General features: G+C 46.9%; 1 protein-coding gene and 1 non-coding gene across 3 annotated transcripts; both read right to left on the reverse strand.

Moving 5' to 3' along the window:
• Nucleotides 1–14,237: 14,237 nt before the first annotated feature.
• Nucleotides 14,238–24,657, reverse strand: RPL3 (ribosomal protein L3). 2 transcript variants are annotated; one of them, XM_084809873.1, is made up of 10 exons: nt 24,629–24,657; nt 22,706–22,898; nt 22,012–22,180; nt 20,818–20,953; nt 19,665–19,851; nt 19,012–19,172; nt 17,587–17,688; nt 17,130–17,225; nt 16,824–16,943; nt 14,238–14,343 (listed from the first exon to the last, which is right to left on the reverse strand). In XM_084809873.1, the coding sequence occupies exons 1-10, from the start codon at nt 24,629–24,631 to the stop codon at nt 14,299–14,301; spliced, it is 1,212 nt and encodes a 403-aa protein (XP_084665999.1). In that variant the 5' UTR covers nt 24,632–24,657; the 3' UTR covers nt 14,238–14,298. The 2 variants fall into 2 exon arrangements, with proteins under 2 accessions (XP_084665999.1, XP_084666000.1); XM_084809874.1 differs by having other exon boundaries at nt 24,222–24,657.
• Nucleotides 19,446–19,538, reverse strand: LOC146339649 (small nucleolar RNA U83B). The gene has a single exon (XR_014784596.1). It is a non-coding gene; the product is annotated as a small nucleolar RNA U83B (small nucleolar RNA).
• Nucleotides 24,658–24,764: the final 107 nt, after the last annotated feature.

The following is a 24,764-nucleotide window of genomic DNA, read 5'->3' on the forward strand; positions in this document are numbered from 1 at the left end:
GAGTCCATGAATTCCTCACTTTAGGGCAGCAGGAAGTATTTCACTGATGGGTGGTAGCCAGGACATCCTTTCCTGTAGCTCTTGTAAATCTCGGTTCCCTTATCCCAGGTCAAAGTTGCTGCTGCTGCTGCTGCTGCTGCTGCCACTGCCTCCTCACTCCCACCTTCATTCTCCCCTCCTCTGGGGCCTGTTGCGAAGGGGTGTGAAGAATTCCTGGCCCAGCTTCAGAGAAGAAGCCTGTTCAGGCAATAGCGGCAGCAAACGCACGTCAGGGCTGCTCTGAATTCCACTTCCAAGAGGCAGAAACGGGACCGTAGCCAAATGGGGCTGGAGAGGGACTCATCAGCTGAAGAGGGAGCACCCAGCCGCGCACCTGGTTACTGCCGCACATATGTACGCAGCATTCGCCCTCCTCTCAGCGAAGGAGGTTAAAGGGTGAAACGTGGGAAAGGGCGGGAAGGAGATCTCCAATCATCTCCTACTGCAGAACCGCTTTCAGCCTGAGAGCCGAATTCCGTTTCAAAGGATCTCTTGGGGGCCTACATTCCAGGGGTGGGTGGGGCCAAAGGCAAGTGGGCGAGGCCAAAAACCCCAAAGCATCAGCCTATCTTAGCTTAAAGCCAGTGGAGGCTGGTGGCTCCAATGTCAGTGGGGCGGTGAATGCGCTCCGAGTTTCAGACAGAACTCTAAAGGAGCTATCCAAGGTGCTTCCTTCACTACTTAAAGCTCTTACAGCCTGCATTTCAACTTTTTAGCATGGGGAGAAAATGGTACAAAAGCTGGGAAGCCACCCAAAAATCCGTGGTTGGGGGAATGGGGGTGGGACTAGGGGAAGGGAGTGTGACCATCTGGGAAACCCTGAAAGGCTGGATCAGGACCCCTGGAGAGCCTTACTTGGCTCTCAGACCTGAGGTTCTGCACCCCTGATCTAGAATGTTAAGGAAGGTAGAGGCTGGACAGGAAAGGAGGGAGGAGAAGGAAACAGACTCTGTCCCGGATGTGACCTGCTGCAGATCCAGGCTCGCTGCAGAATTTAGGCGGGTGGAATCGGCTTTTTCCCCTAGCACTCTGAGATCCACCAGCCGGAGCCTGGAGCAAAATGCACATGTTGAGAATTAGAGCATTCTGAGTCCAGGAACTGGTTCTGAGTAGCAGAGCTGACCAGATAGAGCTCACCATCCTTCCACACAGAAACCCACGTTTGGCTGCCCCAAGCTGTCCTCATTTCAGCAGCATAAATGGAGGGGGAGCTTTTGTGGTTCTCTACCCCTAGTGGCTGAAAATGTTACTGTAGGCCTCAACCACATGGGCACACTTAAATTAATAACAATTATTTAGTGCGTTTAAAACAGCAAACCCTGCGGTGCGTGCCCCTAGGGTCCCCTAAGCGTGCATGCCAGGTTTCAGGCGTCTAGCTCCCACAGTCTTGGCACTTTGGCACTGACAGACAGGCACACATCCTCTTCTATTTTTATAGATTTATGAAATACATGCCCCGCTTTTCCCTCCAAAAAAGGAGTAGCTGAAAGCGGCTTGCAACATATAAAAAGCAGTAAAACAGTCATAAAAACACATTTACAAAAAGCTAAAAGCGGCAGCGAAAACAAACACGCAAAGATCCCAAACAAACTGTCAATAAATAAAATTAAGCAGCAGCATACTCAAGTGCTTGTCTCCAAAGCATTGGTCTGGAGAGGGATGCATAGTAAATAACCCCAGAGTGCACTACTAAAATACCTCCTTTTGAACTTGGAGGAAAGTGGCAGTAGTATGCAGGATGGAGCAGCAGATCACAAGGTGGGATAGTAAAGGAAAGGTCAGAAAACCAAGTCAGCCTGATCCAGGGCTGTCTAATGGCAAGGGATTGCTCAATCTGGCAGTTTTACTAGGAGGTCATGATTCAGGGAGGAATGTATGGACATTTCTGCAGGGAAGTGTGAATTTCTCTTCGACACCTCTTCCACCCCAGGTTAATGATGATGATGGTGGTGATGATGACATCAGTTGGACTAGGACACGGTCTCTGCATGGGCTGCGTCAGCCTTCCCCAACCTGGTACCCTCTAAATGTAGTCCAACTACATCGTACGCCTTGTAGTCCAGCATACGTGGAGGGCACCAGGTTGGGGAAAGGCCATTTCTCAGCATGCATCCACTTATTCTTCCACTGTCCTCTACAAACTCATGAGGACTAGAAAGTACATTGTGGCGGTTAGAGTGTTGGATTTTGGACAGGGGATCAAATGCTTACTCAGACATGGTGCTCACAGTACAGCTTTGGGGAAGTCACAGTGTCTCCACCTCACCAATCTCATGTGGTCGTTGTGAGACTAATATATGAGAATCCTTTTTATGCTGTCCAGAGCTCCAGAAGGGGTGAAGAGCATGGAATGCAAATGTGATTGAAGCTTCTGTTCATAAAAGAGAGGCAGGAAGCCAGGCCGTGTTCCTCATGAAGACTCATCCTGCACAGTTGCCAAATTCCTCAGTGTGAGGTCTACATGCAATATGTGCAAGCTGGCCAGTGTAATATGGCAAGGGGATGGAGCTGCAAGAGTTCCCACACTCTAGAACAGCTTCGCGCTACCTGGTGTCTTCTAGATGTGTCGGACTACGGCTCCCCAAGTAGGGAAAGGCTGCTATCCAGTGTTGCTGTTTATCACTTATTTTCTAAATGCTGCACAGAGATTAAAAGATAAGACAGTCCCTGTTCACAATCTAAAAGGAAAAAGGAGTGGAGAGGGAAGAGGAAAACAAGCAAATCCAGACATCAGTTCTTGAAGTTGCACAATCTCAGTGGTATCGTCTGATTTGAACAGGTGAGCCTCTCTGCCTAGAAGTATACACAGGAGCCAGCAGCCCTTAGAGCTCTGGGCAATGGATGGGACCAAAGCTTACTTCAGCTCTGCAGTCCCAGAGCAACTGGCAATTGGACCTGAGTTTTCTTTCTGGTGGGGTGAAGGGAGGGAAGCAACCTCCCTCCAGCTGCTTCTTCTTTGGCCAACAGAAGGAGCCAGGCTGGACTTCTCCTTGCTGTGATGTTCTTTCTGGAAGGGATGGGGAACCACAATTTCCTAGTGGCATTTGGTCCCATGGCCAGTGGAAGAGGTCAAAGTGCGCTTCCCTCTAGCTCTGCAGTCCCTGGGCAATGTGTTATTCCACATTCACAGTCCCTAGAAAATCCCCTTTCATCACCAGAATCCTTGTTCACACAGGCCTTATCATGGTTTCATTTTTTGGGGAAGTTAAGTAAGCAAGGAAATGTCACTATATTTAGTGTACCCTGAAATTTACCAGGGACAGCAATGAAACTCATGACTCTCTTACAATGGGGGAACCAGAGCAACTTCCCCAAAAATATCACGTGAGCACCCATGAAGTAGTGGCCTTCTCTAGGAAACAAATATGTTTCCAAAGAAAACCAGAACTAAAACTGTCACTGTAATTGGAGCTAAATGCACACTAACTGTGACCCCCTCTACTGGGAGATACGGAATCTTTTAATTCCCAGAGATTTCATATACCTCTGCTTCCTCAGCTTTGCCTGCTCCCCTACCTTCCCTGTGCATCTCTGGCCTCTTTCTCTTTAATCACAGCCAGTGCCCACAAAATGACAAAATAAACACCCTTACCCACATGAAGCCCTATGGTGTCAACTAAACTAAAGACATAAACAAGAGCATATTCTGATTTCAATGTTTGGAACTGCTTAGCTTCTTTTTGTTCAAAGCACTTTCTTGGGTTTTCTTAGAATGGGGAAAATGGGGTATTATTTCTGAAAGCCCTGTTTCTACTTCTGTATTTGTGCTATTCCACTACAGCACAGCTCCACCTAGAGGTTATGTAGCAGAAACGCAGGAAAGGAAAAGCTGTTTGTGTAGAGCTCGGATCTCAATTCTGCGATGAAACAGAAAGTAGATACAGCAATAAACAGTCTCATGCAGAAAAGCTCTCTGACAGCAGGAGAGAACCACTGGCAGAATGGATTTTCCATTTCTCCCTGCAGCCCGTCCCCATCTCCGGATGGTTGGAGGACACCTGGAGCAGATTTGGGGCATGTGCAGGGGGCTGCAAGGGGGAGGAGAAGACTGGAAAATCCCTTTGCATTTGAGCAAAGGTTGGATCCAACTAGGGGTGGTGTCAAGGTAGGCATGGTTGGGCACCTGCAGAGGGCCAAGTCCCCAGCAGCAGTCCACTGACCAGAGCCCCTGGAGTTGCTCTTCCTCTTCACCACTGCAACCTGCTTGTTCACCTGCCTCTCACTCTGGCTCAGACAATGGTGGTGGTGAGAAGGATGAGCAGTAGATGCCACTGCTGACTTGCTCACTGGCTCTCTGCCTGTCAAGCAAGCAAGTGGTAGCAATGGCAAAAAAGAGGCTGAGGCACAATCTCAGCTAGTGACAATGGTGCTGAGAAGGTAGACTCATTGAGGAAGGGGGCCCATTGTGGGTGCCTTGCCCAAGGGCCCCCAGAAACCTGGATCTGGCATGGGATCTGGCACCCTCCAGATGTTTTGGACTACAACCCCCATCATCCCTGAAGTTGCCCATGCTGGCTTTAGCTGATTGGTGTTGTAGTCCAAGATATCTGGAAGGTGCCAGGTTGGCTACCCTTGGGGAGGGCTGTGGAGGGTGGGGATTCTGCAGATTTGGTATGATCTATTGGATTGGACTCTGCAGTAGTTGTGTAGTAGTTGCCATGTTTGCTCCTCTGTAAAACACAGTGCACAGTAATGGCGATACGTCAATGATAAGGCGCTGTCAGTGTGCAATGGCACTTCAAAGAGTTGTCAACACAGAGATGGGACCTCGGCCCAAGACGCTTACAAGTCGGAGGTAACCGAGGGAGGGAGAGAAAGAGGGGATGGTAACAAGGGAAGAATGTGCAATCGGCTCAGGTGAATGTACTTCAGCTGAGTTCCAAGTAGGGGATGAAGATTGAGAAACGTCTTAACGGTAAGAGTGGCTTGACAATGGAAGCCATTCATGGGCGAGCAAGCTGGCTCTTGGACGTTTTCAAGCAGAGGCTGGACAGCCAACAACTAAGGATGCTCTAGTTATGTACTTCCTGCATCAAGCTGGGGGTTGGACAAGGTGCCTTCCAATTCTGCGGTTCTGTGATGACAGCTCAGCAAAACTAGAGACAGTGGAGGCTGGTGGCTCCGAGGTCGGTGGGGTGGTGAATCCGCTCCAGGGTTCAGTCAGAACCAGTGAAAACTCTAAAGGAGCTATCCAAGGTGCACCTTGGATAGTTCCTTTAGAGTGCTCACTAGTTCTGACTGAACACCAGAGCGGATTCACCACCCCACCGACATCGGAGCCACCAGCCTCCACTGATTAGAGATGAGAGGGGAAACAGGGAAGGGGCCAGATTATGACCTGCTGAGGCCCTAAACTATGTCAAGGTTAAAAGGCCCCATAACATTACAACACAATTTATTATTTTAGCAAAAAGGACAAAGAAAGTAGAAATAACAAAACTTTATTTTTTTACATATATACTTGGCAAAGATGCAATGAAAAACTAAGAAGCTAACAGAAGCAGCTATCTTACAATAAGGCCATCTGCATAAGAAATACATGAAAATGAAAATACATTATGATGTCTTACTTAGCATTTATGAAAACTGTTTGAGGCTGCGATTGTATACACCGTTACTTTGGATTGCACTGTTAGAGTCTTCCCCTGCACCTTTATTTTTCCACTAAGTATGTAAAACATGAGACTTGAGACTTGACATTTAAAGCACAATCCTATGCACATTTAGACGAAAAATGTCCTACAGCTCCCAGCATTCCCCAGCCAGCGTGCTCTGTCTGTTGCTACAGATGTAACCCATTGCGGCTTGATCACTTGATGTAAGTACTTTCAGGCAGAGGATCAATACAAAACCCCTAATCCAGGAAAAGACTCTTACTCCAAGCAAACAGCTCCCATCAGTTGCTAGACACTGTCTTAGTTATCTGAGCTTTTAAATAGCTTGCTAGAGAAGTGGTGGTGTTTTGGCAGGCATGGTTTATCCCAGCCTTCCCCAACCTGGTGCCCTTCAGGTGTGTTTGACTACAGCTCCCAGCATCCTCCACCACCACGACTGACTGGGGAATCCTGGGAGTTGTAGTCCAACACATCTGGAAGGCCACCAGGTTGGGGAAGCCTAGCGTGCCCTCATCACTGCAGCAGGCTGATGTGAGCTATTATTTCAGTAGAACTTTTCCCAGCCTCAGAACTTTGGAAGAAACAGGAGCTCCATCCAGGATGACATTTGGCAATGAGGATCAGAACAAAGTGATGAAGGTGATCAGGGAGACAGTGACCCTGCTTTCTCTCGATTCTCTTTTGCCCCATGAATTGTGGCCCATTTACTGAAAGTATTTCAGTCACTGAAGTCAGTAAGTGATTATGTTCACAGAGAGAGTACATAATTTGTGTTGATAACATTTGCTTATTTTCTATACCCTCCAAGGTTTAGCCTCCATCCTGTTGATCCAGCTGTGCCAAGAGTAGCCTAACCTAAAACCACATTAAATCACCCCTCACTCTGAGAAATTGTTCTGGATCAACAGAGCATGTGAATATAAATGGCCATGCTGGCCGGGAATGATGGGAATTGCAGTCCAACACATCTGGAAGGCACCGGGCTGGGGAATGTTGCCTTAGAATGCCCAGGAAAAAGATCATTCATCGAGGTTGCAGGGATGCAGAAGAGGAAACAGCTTCTGGCTGAATGCTGGAAAACTGAGGCATATCGGGAGCAGCCTTCTATTCCCTGAGCTGCTTGGGTAGCTGTGTGCTTGGGAGCAGCAGGATTAGCCAAAGTACTAAGTGAGGGTGTGTCTGGAGTCAGGTGCATAAAGAATTGTTGCAGGAGAATAGCACAAATTTTAGAGTGGATGCTGCAGCCCCAGTGATGAGGGCCAGTTTTACCGTGAAGTGAGAAGAAGCAGAAGCTTAGGGGGCACACTGTAGACTCTACTTGAACTAAAGCCAAATTTGTCTTTTTTAGGTCACTCTTGTGGTTTGCCACTGAAATATGGCGGCCACCTGCTGATTGATTTGCCACTCCTGCCACCACAGTTTGACAGTGCGCACATCAGTGTGGCCCCCATGGGCTTGAAATTGGCCCTCGAAGTTGCCCACCCTTGCTGTAGAGGAAGCGCCATTTTCTTATCTCCAACCTGTACATGTGCATCATTAAGAGAAGGGGAGGCCATCATCCCACCTGCCCCCAGAGGGGAGCAGACATTTCCTAGGAGAAGTTTTTCTCCTTGGCTTTTCTTCTACCTGGAGTTTGGAAAGAAGCCTGGAGGATTTATTCTTATTTTTGTAATGGCAAGGCAGAGAAAATGGCAAAGAACTGAGAAATGAAAGGAAGCAAGCAAAGAGAAGATAGATGGGCCTGCGTATTCAGCACTGGGTGAGGACTAAGGAGAATGGCATTCAATTTCCTGGTGCAGGGGCAAATTGGTAGCTTGAAAGCCTTGAGCAAATATCACTCAAACACTTTGGGGTATAAAAGCAGGATTGCAACGCCGCCTTGTCAGATCACCATTCAGGGGCAGGGAATCTCTCAATGCTACTGTTTTACATCACTTCACTTGAGGCTTCTTGGTGCTGCTGTCATAGGCCAATAAATAATAATTAAGGTGACTTGAGAGGCAGCAGTTTTGAACTTGCCTGAATCACAAACCAAGCTACCATTTAAAAAGGAATGAAAAAACCCAGCAGCGTGAAATAGACACTTTCAAGTTAGATCTCCAGCATCAAAACAGCAAGGGGTGTGGGATGGGGGTAATAATATGTCTTGGGGGGGGGGGGAAGAGCCAAAGCACTGGAGAACATGCACAAGCTGCTGGGCCTGGCTTCGTCGCCTTTGGGCACATTAATAAGCTGCGTTCCCATGTTAAGCATACTTGAAGCGTACCACCTGTCACTCTGATCAAAGCCGAGGACTTCTGCAGCGCACGAGTGTCAGAGGGACCACTTGTGAAGCTAATTGTGGGAACAGTGAACTCCAGACCCAGCCGCCCCACCTCCTGGGGTGCCCGAGGCAGCCCTGAGCACCGTTGAACGTCCTTCCTGGAGAAGTGCAGCAGCTGCTTTCCATTTCACCTTCAACACGGGAGACGAGATTGGGAACAAGCCGATCCCAAACCTGACATCTCCCAGCAAGATTGCAACAACAGCCTGGTGGCATCTTCCCTTCCTTGAGCACCATGGCACCATCAGGGCAGAACATTGGGGCAGATGTGTAGGGCCCTGCTATCCCTCTGCACACACATCCCACACAACCACCTCCTTCACACACACTTGCCTACTCTGTCCCATTCCCTTCTCTTCTCTCACATATTCAGTGGGAGAAGGTAAGGTATGAAACCTCCCTCAGCCCCAGCCCCATCATATGAATGGAGATCACCCCCTGTGTAAAGGGGAGCAATCTTCATCAAGATTGCAAGGGAACGTTAAACCTCCCCACCCTGTCACAATCTCCCCTACAGCACTGCTGATCTGTGGGAAACAGCTGAGTAGCAGAAAAAAGGGTTGTGTGGCAGATAAAATTAGGCTTTACCTGCAGGCAGGTCCCCTTATCCTCACTGCTGCTCAGCCTCCCCTGCAAATCAGTTGAGCAGCGGGAAGCGCGGTGGAGGCTTTTGAAAGTGTAGATATTATGAAAGTTCTGCATTCAAAGTGCTCTTTTCTCCCTCCTTGGGCAGGGAGGACGCTGCACCCTCCCTACCAGGACAGGGAAGGTTTGGGCAGAGCCTGCCAGAGGTTCCACAGGCCACATGAAAGGAGGCCAAAGGGCAAAGCCAACATCAAGAGTAGGCATGGTTGGGCATCTGCCAAGGGCCCTCTGGAGTTGCCCCACCTCTTGACCACTGCAGCTTGTTTGTTCACCTGTCCCCGCTCTGGCCCACACCACAGAAGTGGTGAGAAAGAACAGCCATAGATGCCTGCTTGTTGACTAGCTCTCTGCCTCTCAAGCAAGAAAGAGTTGAGAGAGAGGAAGAGCAGCTGGTAACAATGGTGATGAGAAGGTAGACTCACTGAGGGAGGGGTCCTGTTGGGTTGCCCACTCCTGGATTAGACACATTTGTGGATGGTCTGCTACTAGGCCCTCTGACTGAGAGCCAAAAACAGATCCTCCAGGTTGACATGCAAGATACAGCTGAGCGCTAGATGACGATGGAACCAAACAGTGTGGTGTGCTGGTTGGAGTATTGGACTAGGACGGAGGAGATCCATGATCAAATCTCCATTCATGCATGAAGCTCACTGGGTCACTTTGGGCTAGTCACAAGGTTGTTGTGAGGATAAAATGGGGAAGGGGAGGATCATGTTCACCACCTTGCCCTCCTCAGAGGAAAAGGCAGGATATAAATACAATAAACAAATAGCCATCTTCATTCAAGGCATGCTTTTACGAGTTCTAGGGCATCTTTCAAAAGAGTGCTGGGCTAGATGGACCTGGACTCTGGCCCAGCAAGGAAATTCTTCTCCTTTAATGAGAATGGTTTCCAAAGAGTTATTACCTCCTAATAATCAGCAGCTTGCAGGTAATAAGTGCACCAGGATGGTGTAAGGGCTTGATTAGTGTTGGTCTTCATAGGAAACCTGGGTTCTAATTACCCAAGAAGTGTATCTGGGGGTTGGGTTCAGTCCCTTTCTCTCAATCTAATCTACCTCACAGAGTTGTTGTGAGAAAGGAGGGACACCATCCCCACCCCACCCCACCCCACAATACAGCATCCCTAAGCTCCTTGGAAGAACAGGATACAAACACAACAGAACAAAATAGCAGATGAAGTGGTCCTTGTTTCTGAATGTGTTTAAGACTACCTAATAACACACTTTGAGATGCCCAGAGACTTAAAAGAAAAACATAAAAAAAGAGGTAGCTGCGTTGACCACAGCAGAAGTTCGAAAACTCTTGTTGCTGTAATGCCTTCACTAGCCCGGCCAAAGAATCCCTCACTTTTTACAGGGGCACAGATACCAAAGGGATATGCAAACCAATGTATTTCACATAAAGATAATTTCCAGGAGTGTATTTAGCACATCACAATTTGCCCTCTGCCCTTTTCCTGAGTCTCTGACCACATCTTCTCAGAGCAAAGTCTTCTCCAAGCTGAGCCCACAGCAAAGGCTGGGCCTGTGACCTCACTCAATTGTTGCCTGTTGCTGTGGAGACAGTGTCCTAAACCCCTTTGTTGCAGGAACAGAAAGGCCGGGTGAAGGAGAGCAGCAGATCAGCAAGCAAAAGCAAAGGGAGACCACCACCACCTACTGGCCCACCCAGCGATCAGCTGCATGGTTCGCTGCAAGGACATTTTTCATATGCAAAGCTTTACATCAGTCACCTCCAGTCTCTTGAATTGTTTGTATTTGATGCTTGATCTTTGTTAGTGTGGAAAACAGGAGAGGCATGTATGACAGGGCTGGGCAGACCTTAGGCATGTGGGGTTAAAAACGCAAGAGCCATGCTGGATCAGACCAAAAGCCTATCCAGCATTCTGTTCACATCTGGTAAACCAGATGTGTAAACCAGCTCACATCTGGCAAACCAGATGCTGGCGGGAAGCCGAGCAGGAGATGAGTGCGATAACACTCTCCTGCCCATGTTCCCCAACAACTGGTATATGGAGGCACACTGCAACTGGCACTGGAGGCAATACATAGCCATCACAACTAGTAGCCATTCATAGACTTAGCCTTCATTTTGTTTTCCAGTAGAACATCAAGGTCCACCAAGTGGTTCCTGGTGCATAGCAGTGGCTTAGGACACAGAATTGAGGAACAAGGTGCCCCCGAGAACAGGCTCAGCCTAGGAATTCGGTTTTCAGCACCCAAACTAGAGCTTGCCCACAAACCTTTTCCTACACAAATTTACTCCTGTTTCTATACCCCATCCCACCTAAGCTTTCTTGGTTTCAACAGCCCAATTTAGGAGAGGATCCAGGCTTTTTGTTCTTGCAGTTATGACACTGGGGGCTAGAAACCCTTGCTGATCTTCTGCAAATCACCTGGATATCTACCAGTAGATCCCAACTTACCTTTATCCCAACCCTGATTTATGGAAATGAGCACTTTGGCCAATGTAGGCGCTCTATTTTCGAACTGTGGTGCTGGAGAAGACTCTTACGAGTCCCCTGGACTGCAAGGAGGTCAAACCAGTCCATCCTAAAGGAAGTCAACCCTGAGTGCTCATTGGAAGGACAGATACTGAAGCTCAAAAATTTTGGCCACCTAATGCGAAGAGAAAACTCTCTGGAAAAGACCCTGATGCTGGGAAAGACTGAAGTCAAAAAGAGAAGGGGACGGCAGGGGATGAGATGGCTAGATAGCATCACTGATGCAATGAATATGGACTTGAGAACGCAGGACAGGAAGGCCTGGCGTGCTATGGTACATGGGGTCACGAAGAGTCGGACACGACTGAACGACTGAACAACAAGGCGCTCTATTGCAGGTCTCCTCAAAGCAAGAGCCGCTTGAAAACTTGAAGTGAAAGACATCATCAGTGCTTCTGCTGCATACTCCCCAAGGTTGACATGCCTTCCTCCCTGGGAGGACACAATGGAACTCCTCCACTATTGCGGCCGCTCCCACCTTTGCCATTTCACACCTGTTACAATATTATTCAGATGTAATTATTAAAAGTGGTGTTAACATGCCAGTCCTAAATATGTTTACTCAGTGAGAGGTTCCACCAAGTTCAAGAGTTTTTCTTCCTAGTAAGCTTATGTAAAAGACTGCAGCCTTAGATTTCTTCTGGTGGCTTCATAATGGGGTGGGGTCTTTGAAGTTCACAGGCATCAGAGCAGACTAAAACCTGGGAGGAAAGATAAGTGCCAGATCTGGTCCACCAAGCTAACTATTGGTACAAGCTTCTTCCTTATTCTGAGCATCTGTGGCTCAAAATCTGTGGCTTGAGTAGACTGCAAACTGGAAAATCGAGACTATGCAAGTAGCTTTGAGGTAGAAAGAACTTGAGCCAGGTTACTGTGCATTTAAAAGAGATATATTACCTTTTATCAATGATTTCAAGGCAGTTTACATGTATATGAGCGTGTCTGCATTCTATGCATTGACTTTGAAGCTTACGCATCTTACCGGCCTGCTGATCTTTGGCACGGATGACATGCCCTCCACACTTACTATCTGAATCTGGGTTAACGAGTGAACTAATCAGGCAGCTCCCTGCTGGGGACAGATATGGGCTAGTAGATACCTGTTGCTAAGGCCAGCTCTATTATTAGGCAGAGTGAGGAAGCCACCTCAAGCAGATGCTGGGAGTTGGGTTGAGAATTTGCAGAGTGTTGGTAGGACAGAGCTGTGTGCCCTAAGCTAGCCTGTGGTGGTTGGCTTCTGTACTTGGAATGGGGAGCACTATCTTGTCCTTCACAGGCATCAAAACACCTTGGGCTGACCGTGTCAAGTCCTGTTACCAAAAGCTGAATTGGCATGGTTGAATCTGCAGCATTCAAGCCTTCTGAGAAAAGTTAAGTTCAAGCCTTCTAGAAGCTCAAAACCTGTTCAAGACTTGAACAGAGAATGGAAAGCTCTGGATACTCAAGATTTCCTTTTGATTGAATTCCTCCTACAGACTACTCAACTCCCTCTTGAGCACCTGCTAGTACCTTTCCCCCAGCACATCAATCTATTCTAATTCAGCCAACTGTTATAGAAGCCATGATTGTTCAGAGGCCTATCACATGGGCCACCAGCACCCCACCTGCATATTGGAAATACTGGCCTATCTTACAGGGCTGTTAAGATTTACCCAGATAATCCTAGTGCTTCTTGAAATGCACTATATAAATGCTGTATTACAAACAAATGTTTAAGGACCCCTGTGAATTCATGGTAGGAGTGACTTAGCAGGGACTTCTAGCTTACGCATTTCAGCACTAGATCCCACTTCCAGGTAGAACTTCTGTTCTTTTTAGCCATGCCCTGAGCAATTTTAAGGCCAGTATTTGCATAGGTCGCACAGCAGTGAGTTCCTCAAGTTAATGCACCCTCATGGGGGGAAGCTCTCCTGCATGCCTATTCATCCAACATTTCCTTCCAGTCCTCAATCTTTCCAACCACAACTAATACTATTGGGGCCGATGAGACAAGAGGCAGCTTGGTTGGCTCCTTTGAAATATCCTTTTGTTATTAGCACCAATGCCAACAAGCAGGTGGCAAGGCTGTCTGGGTAACCTTGGCATTGGTTATAGCTTCTAAGGTTGAAATGGGGTGTTCCCAAAAAAGGAGAGTGCCCAATCTTCAATTCTTGGCTCACTCCATAACCATGTTTGCACTTGCTGCATCATTTGAGACAGTCTACACTGCGAAGTACATATCAAGTGATTCAGGAAGTTGACATATACAAGAACAAATCATTTTAAAGCTTTTCCTCAAGCAACAGCCAAAGGAATAATCCACATTTGGGACAGAGTGTACAAGACTGACTGTCTCGCTCCAAGTTGGGTGGTGCTAGTGTGCAAGACACTACCATGGAAATGTACCAGTCCAGGCAAGTATTTGCGGTTGCTGTAAAAACAGAGCACCACCATGAGGAAAGCAGAGTTCCAGCAACATTTATCCTCCTGTCATATAAAGTGTACTTAGTCTCCAGATACACTTCTGGAGATGACCAATGTTATAGTTCTGAAGTACAGATGGACTCCAAATAACTACTGTGCATGAATTCTTCAGTAAGGGCACTGAAAGTCAATCTCCTTTGGCACAAGGCAGTTGCTCAGCAGTGGAGTACATGGCTTGGACGCAAAAGGTCCCAGGTTCAATCCCTGGTATCTCCAGGTAGAACAGGGAAAGACTCGTTTGAATTCTCGGGAGCGCCACTGCCAGTCAAGTGTAGACAATACTGAACTAGACAGACAAATAGTTTTGAGTCAGAATAAAAAGTAGCTCCCTCTGTTCCTACTTAAAACCAAACTGATTTCTTAGAATCTGATTCAGTGTCTGAGAGCAGTAGCTTCCAGAGACAGATCCTAGGTACCCTTCTAGCAATTGGACAGGTAGTACCTACTCCATACACCCCCCCACCCCTCGGGACAACAGTGCCTTAAAGGTTGCAATGAGGGGGTATTGCCACATAACTTCCCATCTGTTTATACTCTTAGAACAGCAATGCCATTTTCTAGCCTTTAAAATCCAAGCCATTCTCACAATCCAACTAAACACCAATTGCAACAACAGTGCTATCATTCATGAAGCATGAAACAGAACTGGTATTCGATATTTCTATCTTTATTATAGACTACAGGCCAGAACCACAACATTCCAGACACTAAGCTGTCTCCTCCTTGGGAATACGGTCTTTCTTGAGTTGTCCCTGCAAAGAAAATTATGAACATGTCAGTCTACACAGCAGATCTTTCTCATAATGCATCATTAGCCAGCAAGCACATTTTAAGTGTTTTCAGAGGCAGAAGTTAATAGAATATGACATCGTAAGACAATTGTTGAAATCTGCTGCCACCTAGTGGTCACAGGAATAGCAGTTCGCTGATGGACTACTGGCTACATTTCTGATGGACTACACCGAACGCCTGCTGCTGGGGTTCCTTGTGCACCAAGACGTTCACGTTCCTACATGTTAGCTACTGTTATGGCCTAGAACGATAAAGGGATCCTGAGTAGATAAATGTACACAGCAAGACTAACACACAATGGACCACAGGAATTTTGATCTAAGAGAAAGTAAGCCATACAAGACTGAAGTCACCCTGCACCTAATATACAAGAAATTTGCTTTAGAAATGGGATGAACTCAACCTAGATCCATTTCCTATCTAGATCCATTTCACTCGGGCTTCAGGCCTGGGCATGGGGCAGAAATGGCCTAGGTCGCCTTGGTGGATGATATGAGGAGGGCTCTGGATAGGGGCAAATGCTCCTTCCTTGTTCTCCTCAACCTCTCAGTGGCTTTTGATACAGTTGACCACAGTATCCTCCTGGACCACCTGGAGGGGTTGGGCATTGGAGACACCGTATTACGGTGGTTCCGGTCCTTCCTCTCCAGCAGGTACCAGAGGGTAGCACTGGGAGAGGAGGTGTTGGACCCGTGGCCACCCACTTGTGGGGTGCCACAGGGTTCCATCCTCTCCCCAATGCTATTTAACATCTATGTGAAGCCGCTGGGGGCTATCACCAGGAGGTTTGGGGTGCAGTGTCATTAATATGCAGATGACACGCAGCTCTACCTCTCGTTCAAATCTTCACCAAGGTTGGCTGTAGAATCCCTGTACAAATGTCTGGAGACAGTGAGTGGCTGGATGGGGAGGAGTAAGTTGAAACTGAACCCTGACAAGACCGAGGTACTTTTGGTGGGAGACAAGAGGAGGCTGGGGGATGTTGACCTGATGTTGAATGGGGTACAGCTACCCTTGAAAGACCAGGTCCGCAGCCTGGGGGTCATTTTAGACTCCCAGCTGTCCATGGAGGCTCAGGTGTCAGCTGTGAGCCAGACAGCGCTGTACCAACTCCATCCGATACTGCGGCTGCGCCCCGTCTCCCTAACCATCTGCTCCCATCAATAGTTCATGCCCTGGTTTCCTCTCGTCTAGATTACTGTAATGCCCTGTACGTGGGGTTACCCTTGAAGATGGTTCGGAAGCTGCAGCTGGTGTAGAACGTGGCGGCTCGCCCGATTAAAGGCAGCTGCCGGTGTGATCACATTACTCCAGTGCGGAAAGAGTTCCGATGGTTACCAGTCATTTTCTGGGCCAAATTCAAGGTGTTGGTTTTGACCTTTAAAACCCTATATGGTTCCGGCCCAGCAACACCAGATAAGCTGCTCAACAAGATCAGCCTCAGATGGTCTTCTCTCTGTTCCATCAGCCAGGACAGCTAGGCTGATGAGGACAAGGGAGAGGGCCTTCTCTACGGTGGCCCCCACTCTGTGGAACTCCCTCCCAAGGGAACTCCACCATGCCCCCTCTTTAATGAGCTTCCGCCACACGTTAAAAACGTGGTTGTTCACGCAGGCTTTTGGGGTGGGTTAGGGCATTTTTAGAAATACGATGTTTTAATGTAAAATTTTATTGTTTTAAAACTGTTTGTATTGATGTACATTGCCCAGAGTGGCCAGGTGAATGGCCAAATGGGCGATTAAGAAATGTAATAAATAAATAAACAAACCTCCAATTCTCAGGACTTTCATCAATGCACAAACGTACTAGAGTTTAAGTTATGAACTGCTTGCAGGTAAATGCTGTGTCAATACTATTTAGTTTACTTATGTGTATTTCTAGCCCTCAACACTATGCAACGTCATTATGAAACTTCAGTAGTGTTTAAGGAAAGCTCAGCTGTCAGGAGGAAATTTCCTCTCTCCACTGGCCTATTAATCCTAAAAAAAATTTCAAGATTCCTTTGAAAACCTGAATCTGAAGAATGTGTAAATGCATGCGATTGCATTTCCAAGCACAGGGCATTTTCCTCACTCTTTATAAATACACAATCACAACTTCACGCTGTGTGATCTACTGCATCTGATGGAATGGGATATAGTCCACAAAAGCTTATGCCAGAATAAAAGTGTCAAGTCTTTAAGGTGCCACAAGACTTTTGTTATTTTTATTATTTAAGCGGCATTGTGCACTTCAAGTGGTCCTAGGGAGGAAAGCAACATTTGTCAGACATCATTTCATTGCCTCATCATCATAGAGCCTTTATCTAGGCAGAAAGCAGAATTCCAGAGTCCCAGTTTATCCCGGCAAGCAAAAACCATGACAGGAGTTGACCCTATGCATCTAGGGCTATATGGAGCAAACATGTATTACCAACACATTACGAAGGAAGCACTCTTACCATGAAAGACTTCTTTTCCTCCGCTGTCTGGAAGCGGCCATGGCCAAATTTAGAAGTGGTGTCAATAAATTTCAGGGCAATCTTCTCCAGGGCCCGACGCTTGGTCTGCACCAGCAAGGACTAAGAGAAAGAGAAGTGGATTAGTTAGTGTACATGTCTCACTTGCTGTTTGAGAACACACTACCAAAAATTGGTAGAAGAAACACTCGGCTTCTAGCTTGTTGGCATTATTGGATACTTTGCAATATCTAGGAAGACAACTGCAACTACATCACTTCATTTGGCATATACCCTTGCACTGCTCACCTTGCGCAGAGTGAGAACTCTCTTCTTGGTCCCAACAACACAGCCTTTCAACATGATAAAGTCATTGGTCACTTCACCATAATGGACAAACCCACCCTGTATGACAAAAACAAGGCAATATTTAATACTCCGTGTCCCCACCACTTACTTCTGCCATTTCCCCTCACCCCCAATGGGATTTGCAGAAGTTATCACGTCCACTCCAAAAATAAGACAGAATTCATGGTAGACATCCACCAGATAAAAAAGCATGAAGAACCACAGAGGTGGGAGTGTTTATACCGAAGCAGAATGACATCTTTGGGAATTGTTATAATCAACCCAAATGGTACTGGAGGTTATTCTGTGCCTCCAGAACATGGCAGTCACTCATCCTTTGGTGGGGGACAACACAAACAGGATTTCTGCCCAACAATCACCTGCCTAGACCCCAAATTTTGATGTGAAAACTACTCACCAGAGGGTTAATGCTCTTATCAGACTGATCATACTCTGTTGACGCATTGTTTTTGATCAACTTGCCATCCTTGATTTGATATCCTTGGCCAATCTTGTAGATCTATGTGATCAACAAATAAAGAGAAAATGAGTGCTCTTCAAGCAATGAGAAACTGGAACAAGGCAACCACAAATTCATTCGCCAGGAGCACGTGCCTCTAGCCCTCTGATGAGGACACCTGGACCCGTACAAATCCCTGCCCCACTTCTAATTTCCACTGAAGATTGAGAAGATAAGAACCAGCCCAAGTTCCTTCCAAGCAGCAGGACTCTACCCTTCTACCCTGCACAAATGAGCAAAGACCACGCCTTTCTCCCAAGCCACCTGTGCATGCCAGAGGATGCTGGGGAGGAGAGGGGCAGCAACCACAAATAAAGTGTGGTTAGAAAGTGATGCCAACATCTGAAGACCACTGATCAACATGCACTTATCAGGAAGACTTTTCATCCCCAAGGAACTTGCTTCCTTGACTACTCCCATCAAGATTTGCTATGTTAACTGGTCACTAGCACACATGTGTAGAAGGTACTAGTACGTTATGTGCTCGCATGTTTTACTCTGTAAGACTAGATTTCGCCTCCTACAGCACATTAAGAACATAAAAGGAACCATGCTGGATCAGACCACGGGTCCATCTAGTTCAGCATTTTGTTCATGCAGTGGGCAACCAGCTGCCAACAGGAAACCCACAAGCAGGAAACAACACCCTCTCGCCCACGATTCCCAGCAGATGGTGTACATAGGCATACTGTCTTGATACTGGAGATACCATATAGCCATCAGGACTAGTGGCCATCGATAGCCTTCTCCAGGAATTTGTCCAATCCCCCTTTAAATCCATCCAAATTAGTGCCCATCGCTACATCTTGTGGAAGTGAATTCCATAGTTTAACTATGCACTGTGTGAAGTAGTACTTCCTTTTATCTGTCAGCATCTCCCACCAATCAGCTTCATGGGATGACCCCGGGTTCTAGTATTGTGAGAGAGGGAGAAAAATGTCTCCCTATCCACTTCACACCACGTATGGTTTTGTACACATCTGTACGTCCCACCTAACTTGCCTTTTTTCTAAGCTAAACAATCCCTGCTGCTGTAACCTTTCCTCACAGGGGAGTTGCCAAATAGGTTGTTCTTTATTGAAATGCTGTATTCTCTCACAAATTGTGGTGTTGCAGGGCAAATGTTAAATGAAGCCGATAGCCTAGCAGAGAGCTTGGCACACAATTCCCCAGGTTGTGGGGTTAAATCCAGCCAAGTAAACCATCCTCTACTGCAGTAGTCTCCTTCTACCCATCTGGAACTTTGGAATAATTTTTATGAACACACAGAACACGTATACTCTATTCCAGTCCAAGGCTGAACATTGTAAAGCACATCCTCACCTTCTTATTGATCTCTGTGCGGTGATGGTAGCCCTTCTGACCAGCTCGAGCTACAGAGAAGGCCACACGAGCAGGATGCCATGCACCAATGCAGGCCACTTTGCGCAGACCCCTATGAGTCTTGCGTGGCAGTTTTTTAGTGTGCCATCGGCTAGTAACTCCTAAGAACAAGAGAAGACATGGAACCTTGTTAGACCTACTCAGCTCTACCAATTAATTTACTGAGCCTTCACATTTCGTGGAGAAGCCACTGAATGTCAGGTTTTAACGACCACCGAGAAGGCCCTACTCTGTGCCCTTGCAAGTATCATTGGCAACCAAATTACCCGTTTCCTTTTGCCTCTGCAACCCAAGATAAGATTACTATACTAAAAAACAGGGATGGTACAAATAATTGCTCTTCATTGACCAACCCCACTCCCATTCTTTGTTGAGCTGGTCTCAGAAGGAAGGCAGCATGGAATGACTCCTCATGAGTTTCAGGCACTGTGCCCAGTGCATATTCCATGACCTCATCACTGAACAGCTTTTGCCTAGCGAGGACACAAGATGCTACCTCCCCACCACGACATACCCCCCCCCCCCCAAGGGAAAAAAATCCTACACACTTAGTAAATTCATTTTTGGCATATTGTTCCTGCTGGAGAAGTTACCTTTGTAACCCTTGCCCTTGGTGACTCCAATGACATCTATCATTTCATCCTGCCCAAAAACAGTCGACACAGGCACCTGCTGCTCCAGCTTTGCTCGGGCCCAATCCACCTTCTCAGCCACTGTGCCACCATTCACCTGGATCTCCATTAGGTGAGACTTCTTTTGCCTGAGTGGAAGCATGCGCATCTGGGGGACCAGAAAAACAGCGTTACTGCACTGCTTACGCCAAGATCTCTAATTGTATTTGCTGTTGAGATTTTTCCTACGTCAGTGGGTACTTCCAGCAAAATCATTCCACCGTTTTTATGCTGCTATGTTTAAAACTGATTAGGCATTTTTAACTGATGGCTCGGATTTCGTCTGTTCCCACCATACTTCTTGAAGGCCCTCTGAGCCAAAAGAGGCAGCAAGTTCTTGATGGTAGGAAAGCTACCCCCATGCTTCCTTTCTACAGCCATCAACAGCAGCATGGGCGTGCTCAGTTCAAGACCCCACGCAAGGTATAGGCTGAATAGCAACAGCCTTTCAACAGATTCCTGTAAATTATTCAAACTACAAATCCTTCAAAGAAATCCAACTAAATTTTGCGGCTAAATGCCATTATGTCAGCTAGTTTTGTTCCGGTATAAAATCTAATGATTATGCTTTGCAAGGTATTCAGCAGCAATAGCCACATTCGGATGTCCATTATTTTATTGCCAAGATTTTGCAAGACATATGAACATTTGTCCAATTCAGCCAGACAACTGCTTTTAAATAGGGCTCTGCCAAAATGTGTCACTAGGTAAGTAGACTAACTGTTCGTGGCTCCTAGGCCATGTTACACCAACACACCAGATTCCATCAGGTCTCGCTAATATCCAAGGACTCAAGAAAACAAGGCAACTGTGTGTTTTTTTTTTAAACTGGAAGAACACAAACATTCAGGAAGCATTTAAAAATAAGGACATCTGAACAGCAAGGGGAACCCTGCTAAGCACACAACTGGTGCGGTCTTATTCTTCAACAGCTACTAACAGTATGGACCAAAGTACAGTCAACAGAACTTGTCAACCAAATAGCGCCCAGTGGCTGCTACCAGTACAGCCTTGGCCACCAACACTCAAACAACTGCAAATCTGTATGTACTGCAGGAAACAAGTGATGACTCACCTGAGTGTGACCTATAACCCTGATAACCTGGCAGTACTTCTTCATGCTGTTGAAATCCTTCTCCAACTGCTTCTTGCCTTCTTCATCCTGCCACTTCTTGCAGTACTTGGTAAAGGCCTTCTTCTTGGACTTATGCCTTCAAGGAGGAGCAGAAGAGCAGAGAGGGGATTGGCAGAGCCCTTCATCAGCCCACCCAGGGAGGTGGTTGAGTGGAAGAAGCTGCCACAGAGGTTGGTTTGGGCTCATTGCCGGCTTCTAAGGAGCCTTTTCCACCGACAAGCGGAGCCTGGAGCTCATCAAACAAAGGCAAAGCTGCCAGAGCTGAGCGGAGCTGCCATAAATTCACCCAAAGGACATTAATATGCACTGTTCAGAAACCTCACTAAGTTTTTAACCAGTTAAAACAACTTTTTTATACCTCAAAGTGTGTTACATTCCACACAATTCCTTTAACTTTCATTTAAAGCTGCACAACCTTACCTCACAACATTACAACGTTAAGTACTACCTTCTTAACATAAGCCTAACTCTCACTCCATTTACCAAGGAGGTGGGGGTGGTTTACATTTGCTTACACCACGTTGAACCCAGAATGATGATGAATTCCCCTGGAATTCTAGGCCACTAGGCTACAATATATATCATGTGGGAGAAATTCTTCTCAAGGCCTATGTTAAGATTATCCCAGGAAACTCGCTGAAAATTTACTCCCACCAGTAGAGAAAGCAACATTGCACATCACCCTAAAATAGCAAACTACACTCAGTACTCGACAATCAGCAACAAACGCCAAAGGCGATTTCTTTATGTCCGCCCGTCGAGGAAATCATCATGTGTAGTGTTTATGTATCCAAGGGGTTCATCAACTTTACTCTCACACCTCGATATGAACAAGCTCTTCAACATAACTTTCAGTTCAGTTATTCAAGATGAGGCTGGACAGCCATCTGTGGGGGATGCTCTGACTTGGATTCCTGCACTGAGCAGAGGGTTGGACTCGATGGTGTTGTAGGCCCCTTCCAACCCTACTGTTCTATGATTCTCTAGTTTAAGAAATGTTCTTTCACTACCAGTGAGATCAAACCTTAGGGTTACCACTGATCTCTCCTCCAAAAAACTATGACCCAGGAAAACTCTCAAATTCTCCCAGGAGAGCCTAACCAGTTCTGCACCTTTCCATCTCAGTCATCATACCAGTTCTTGTAGAAACGACGCTTGCATTCATCACTGATGTGCTCAGCAAATATGGTCTTGAAGGTGCGAAGGCCACGGGGAGTTTGCACATAGCCCACAATCCCCACAATGACCATGGGGGGGGTTTCCACCACAGTGACCGCCTCTACAACTTCTTTCTTGTTCACCTCTGCGGAATAGAATACAAGTTAGTACTAAAACACAATAATAAACCTTGATTTCTGGTAACCGGGCTATAAAAGACTGCACTGAAATGGAATCGAACTGTTCAGTTCTGGAAGTCAGATCGAACCCCCTAGCCCCAGATGGAACGTAAACACGATCCTGAGATGCCGAAGAAGTAGGAACAAATACAGCAAAAGTTCTCTTAGCCCTGAGCGTTGCAACAGAACAGCAATGCTGGTGGCCAGACTATCTATTCCTTTCTCCCACCCAATAGGAATTGATATCATACAGTTCAACAGTGACAGCCAAAATATTCCTGCTGTAACCTTCTCCTCACCTATGGACCAAATGGGCTTCTATGAACCACTATTTTACATCCCAGGTCCTTCACCCAAATTATGGGAATAATAATGGCATATCTTTAAGTAGTACTGAGAACATGAAGCACCCTTAAGCACTATATACTTGCCAAGTATCAGTACCACCTCCCTCCTAATGACTTCACATCACATACAAAAGTCATACATACTGGACCCAGGTCTGTCAACTTCACGGACTATGTGGGTCATGCCAGCCTTGTACCCAAGAAACGCAGTGAGGTGGATGGGCTTGCTGGGGTCATCTTTAGGAAAGCTTTTCACCTTGCCTCGATGGCGACGGCTGCGCTTGCGAGGCAGAAAGCCCAAGGATCCATGCCTGGGAGCTGAAAACTTGCGGTGAGACTGGAAAACGACAACACATTTGGTTCCTTAGGCAGGCTGGAGTAAGTTACTCTCCTAACCCAACTCAGGGATCTTGTGAGGCTAAGACAATACCCAAGCTCCTTGGAAGAGGGACAGAAACTTCCTCCACTCACAACATTCCCCCAGAACACTAAAGTGTGCTTCTGTTGCATACAGAAATGAAATCTGTGTCAAGCAAATTTTAAGTCTGACAACCTTGCAGGGCTCACCTATCTACTAGACAGGATGACTATATGTTATCCCGTGTCAGAACCAGTATATCTCTGTGTATCAGTTGCTGGGGAACACAAGCAGGAGGGTGATATTATGCTCATGTCCTACTCTGGGTTTCTCACAGGCAGCTGGTTGGCCACTGAGTGAACAGAATGCTGGACTAGATTTGTCTCTGGAGTGATCCAGGATGGCTCTTTTTATGTTCTATCTACCACACAAGAGCTTAGTGTGGCAATACTAGGGAATCAGTGCAGACCTTTCAGAGGGTTACACAAGAATCACAATGACTTATTAAAATAATCAACCAATCCTATCGAATACTCGTCTCTAGAAGCAAGGTCACGCTGGCTATTCAGATTTCGCCCTATGTAAATTCTGCTGCTTCCTTTTTCCTCACAGCATGGTCTAAGCCTGCCATGCCTCTCTGTCAATAACTTCTACAGTCATAGCCCAAGATTTGAATGGTTTTGAGCCTTAGACAAGATTAATAACCACACAAAGTATTTACCTAGTACTGGTTGCCCAGCAGGGAAAAATCAAAGTTTTCTCACACCCCAAACCAGTAGCCGATTATGTATTTTTACTGTGAGCATACAAACAGCCCTAGAAATAAGAAGCTTCATTCAAAGCCATACAGCATCCTTCCCCAACCCGGTGCTCTCCTGGTGTATTAGGCTGCAACTCCCATCATTCCCAGCCAGCAAAGCCAGGGTAGTCATGCAGCATCCCTGACTTATTAATTCCACATCCATTATAAACTAAACTCCATTTCTGAAGGGGGAAAAAAAGGCATAAGTACTTTAAATATTCGCAGCCTAAAATGGCTTCTTTACACCTTGGAACATTGCCTTAAACCTGGGGGCTCATCCAGGTTTTAGGCGCATGGCCTAGCAGCTCTTTTATTCCTGAAAGTTACATACCATTGAGGCTTTCTGATCATGCAACGCCACCTCAAGTAACAATCCTAGACATACAACCATAACTTTAAAAGCCGTTTTTTCTACCCACTATTACCCACGCTCCTTAATAGGGCTGATCTACTAACCCCCCCCATGCGCTCCCCAAAAGAGCCACATCTGAAGACTTTACGAAGTTATCCAGAATGCAGTCAACTTTTCAAGGCCTTCGAGAAGTGGGATAGGCGCCAAGTCGGATTAGCGCTAGAGCACTCCGGCCTAAGTAACTCCAGCAAGCTTCGCTTCAGACACACCAAGGCGGCCTCTATTCAGGTACCCCGTAAGTCAATGTCTCTCTCATGCGAGTCTTAGATAAGAAAGGCTAGAATGGCTGCCGCTCATTAGGCCAATGACTAGGCCCAGGGCTCCTGCACCGACTGCGGTGTAGGAAGTCCCAAAATAGTTCTCGAGGCACGTATGGCCAAGACCCTAGAGCAAAAAAACCCGGGCTTCAGAAAGATCAGAGCGGCCGCAGAACCGATGGCGGCGGATTACTATCGCCCCTCCCCGCCGCGCCGCCGCCGCCTCGCTACCACCCACCATCTTGTCTCCGAGCCGAGGCAGAAGGGAAGCCGAAAGCCACGCATGCGTTCTTTATCTCCTCGCCGCGTGGACGTGCGTAGACGCGCCCGACCAATGCGTTTACGCGTGCGCTTTCCAAAGGACGTACACGTAC

Source organism: Heloderma suspectum, chromosome 7 (assembly GCF_057233095.1).
Source record: "Heloderma suspectum isolate Gila_16-S chromosome 7, 16-S_ref, whole genome shotgun sequence".
Classification (NCBI taxonomy): Eukaryota; Metazoa; Chordata; class Lepidosauria; order Squamata; family Helodermatidae; genus Heloderma; species Heloderma suspectum.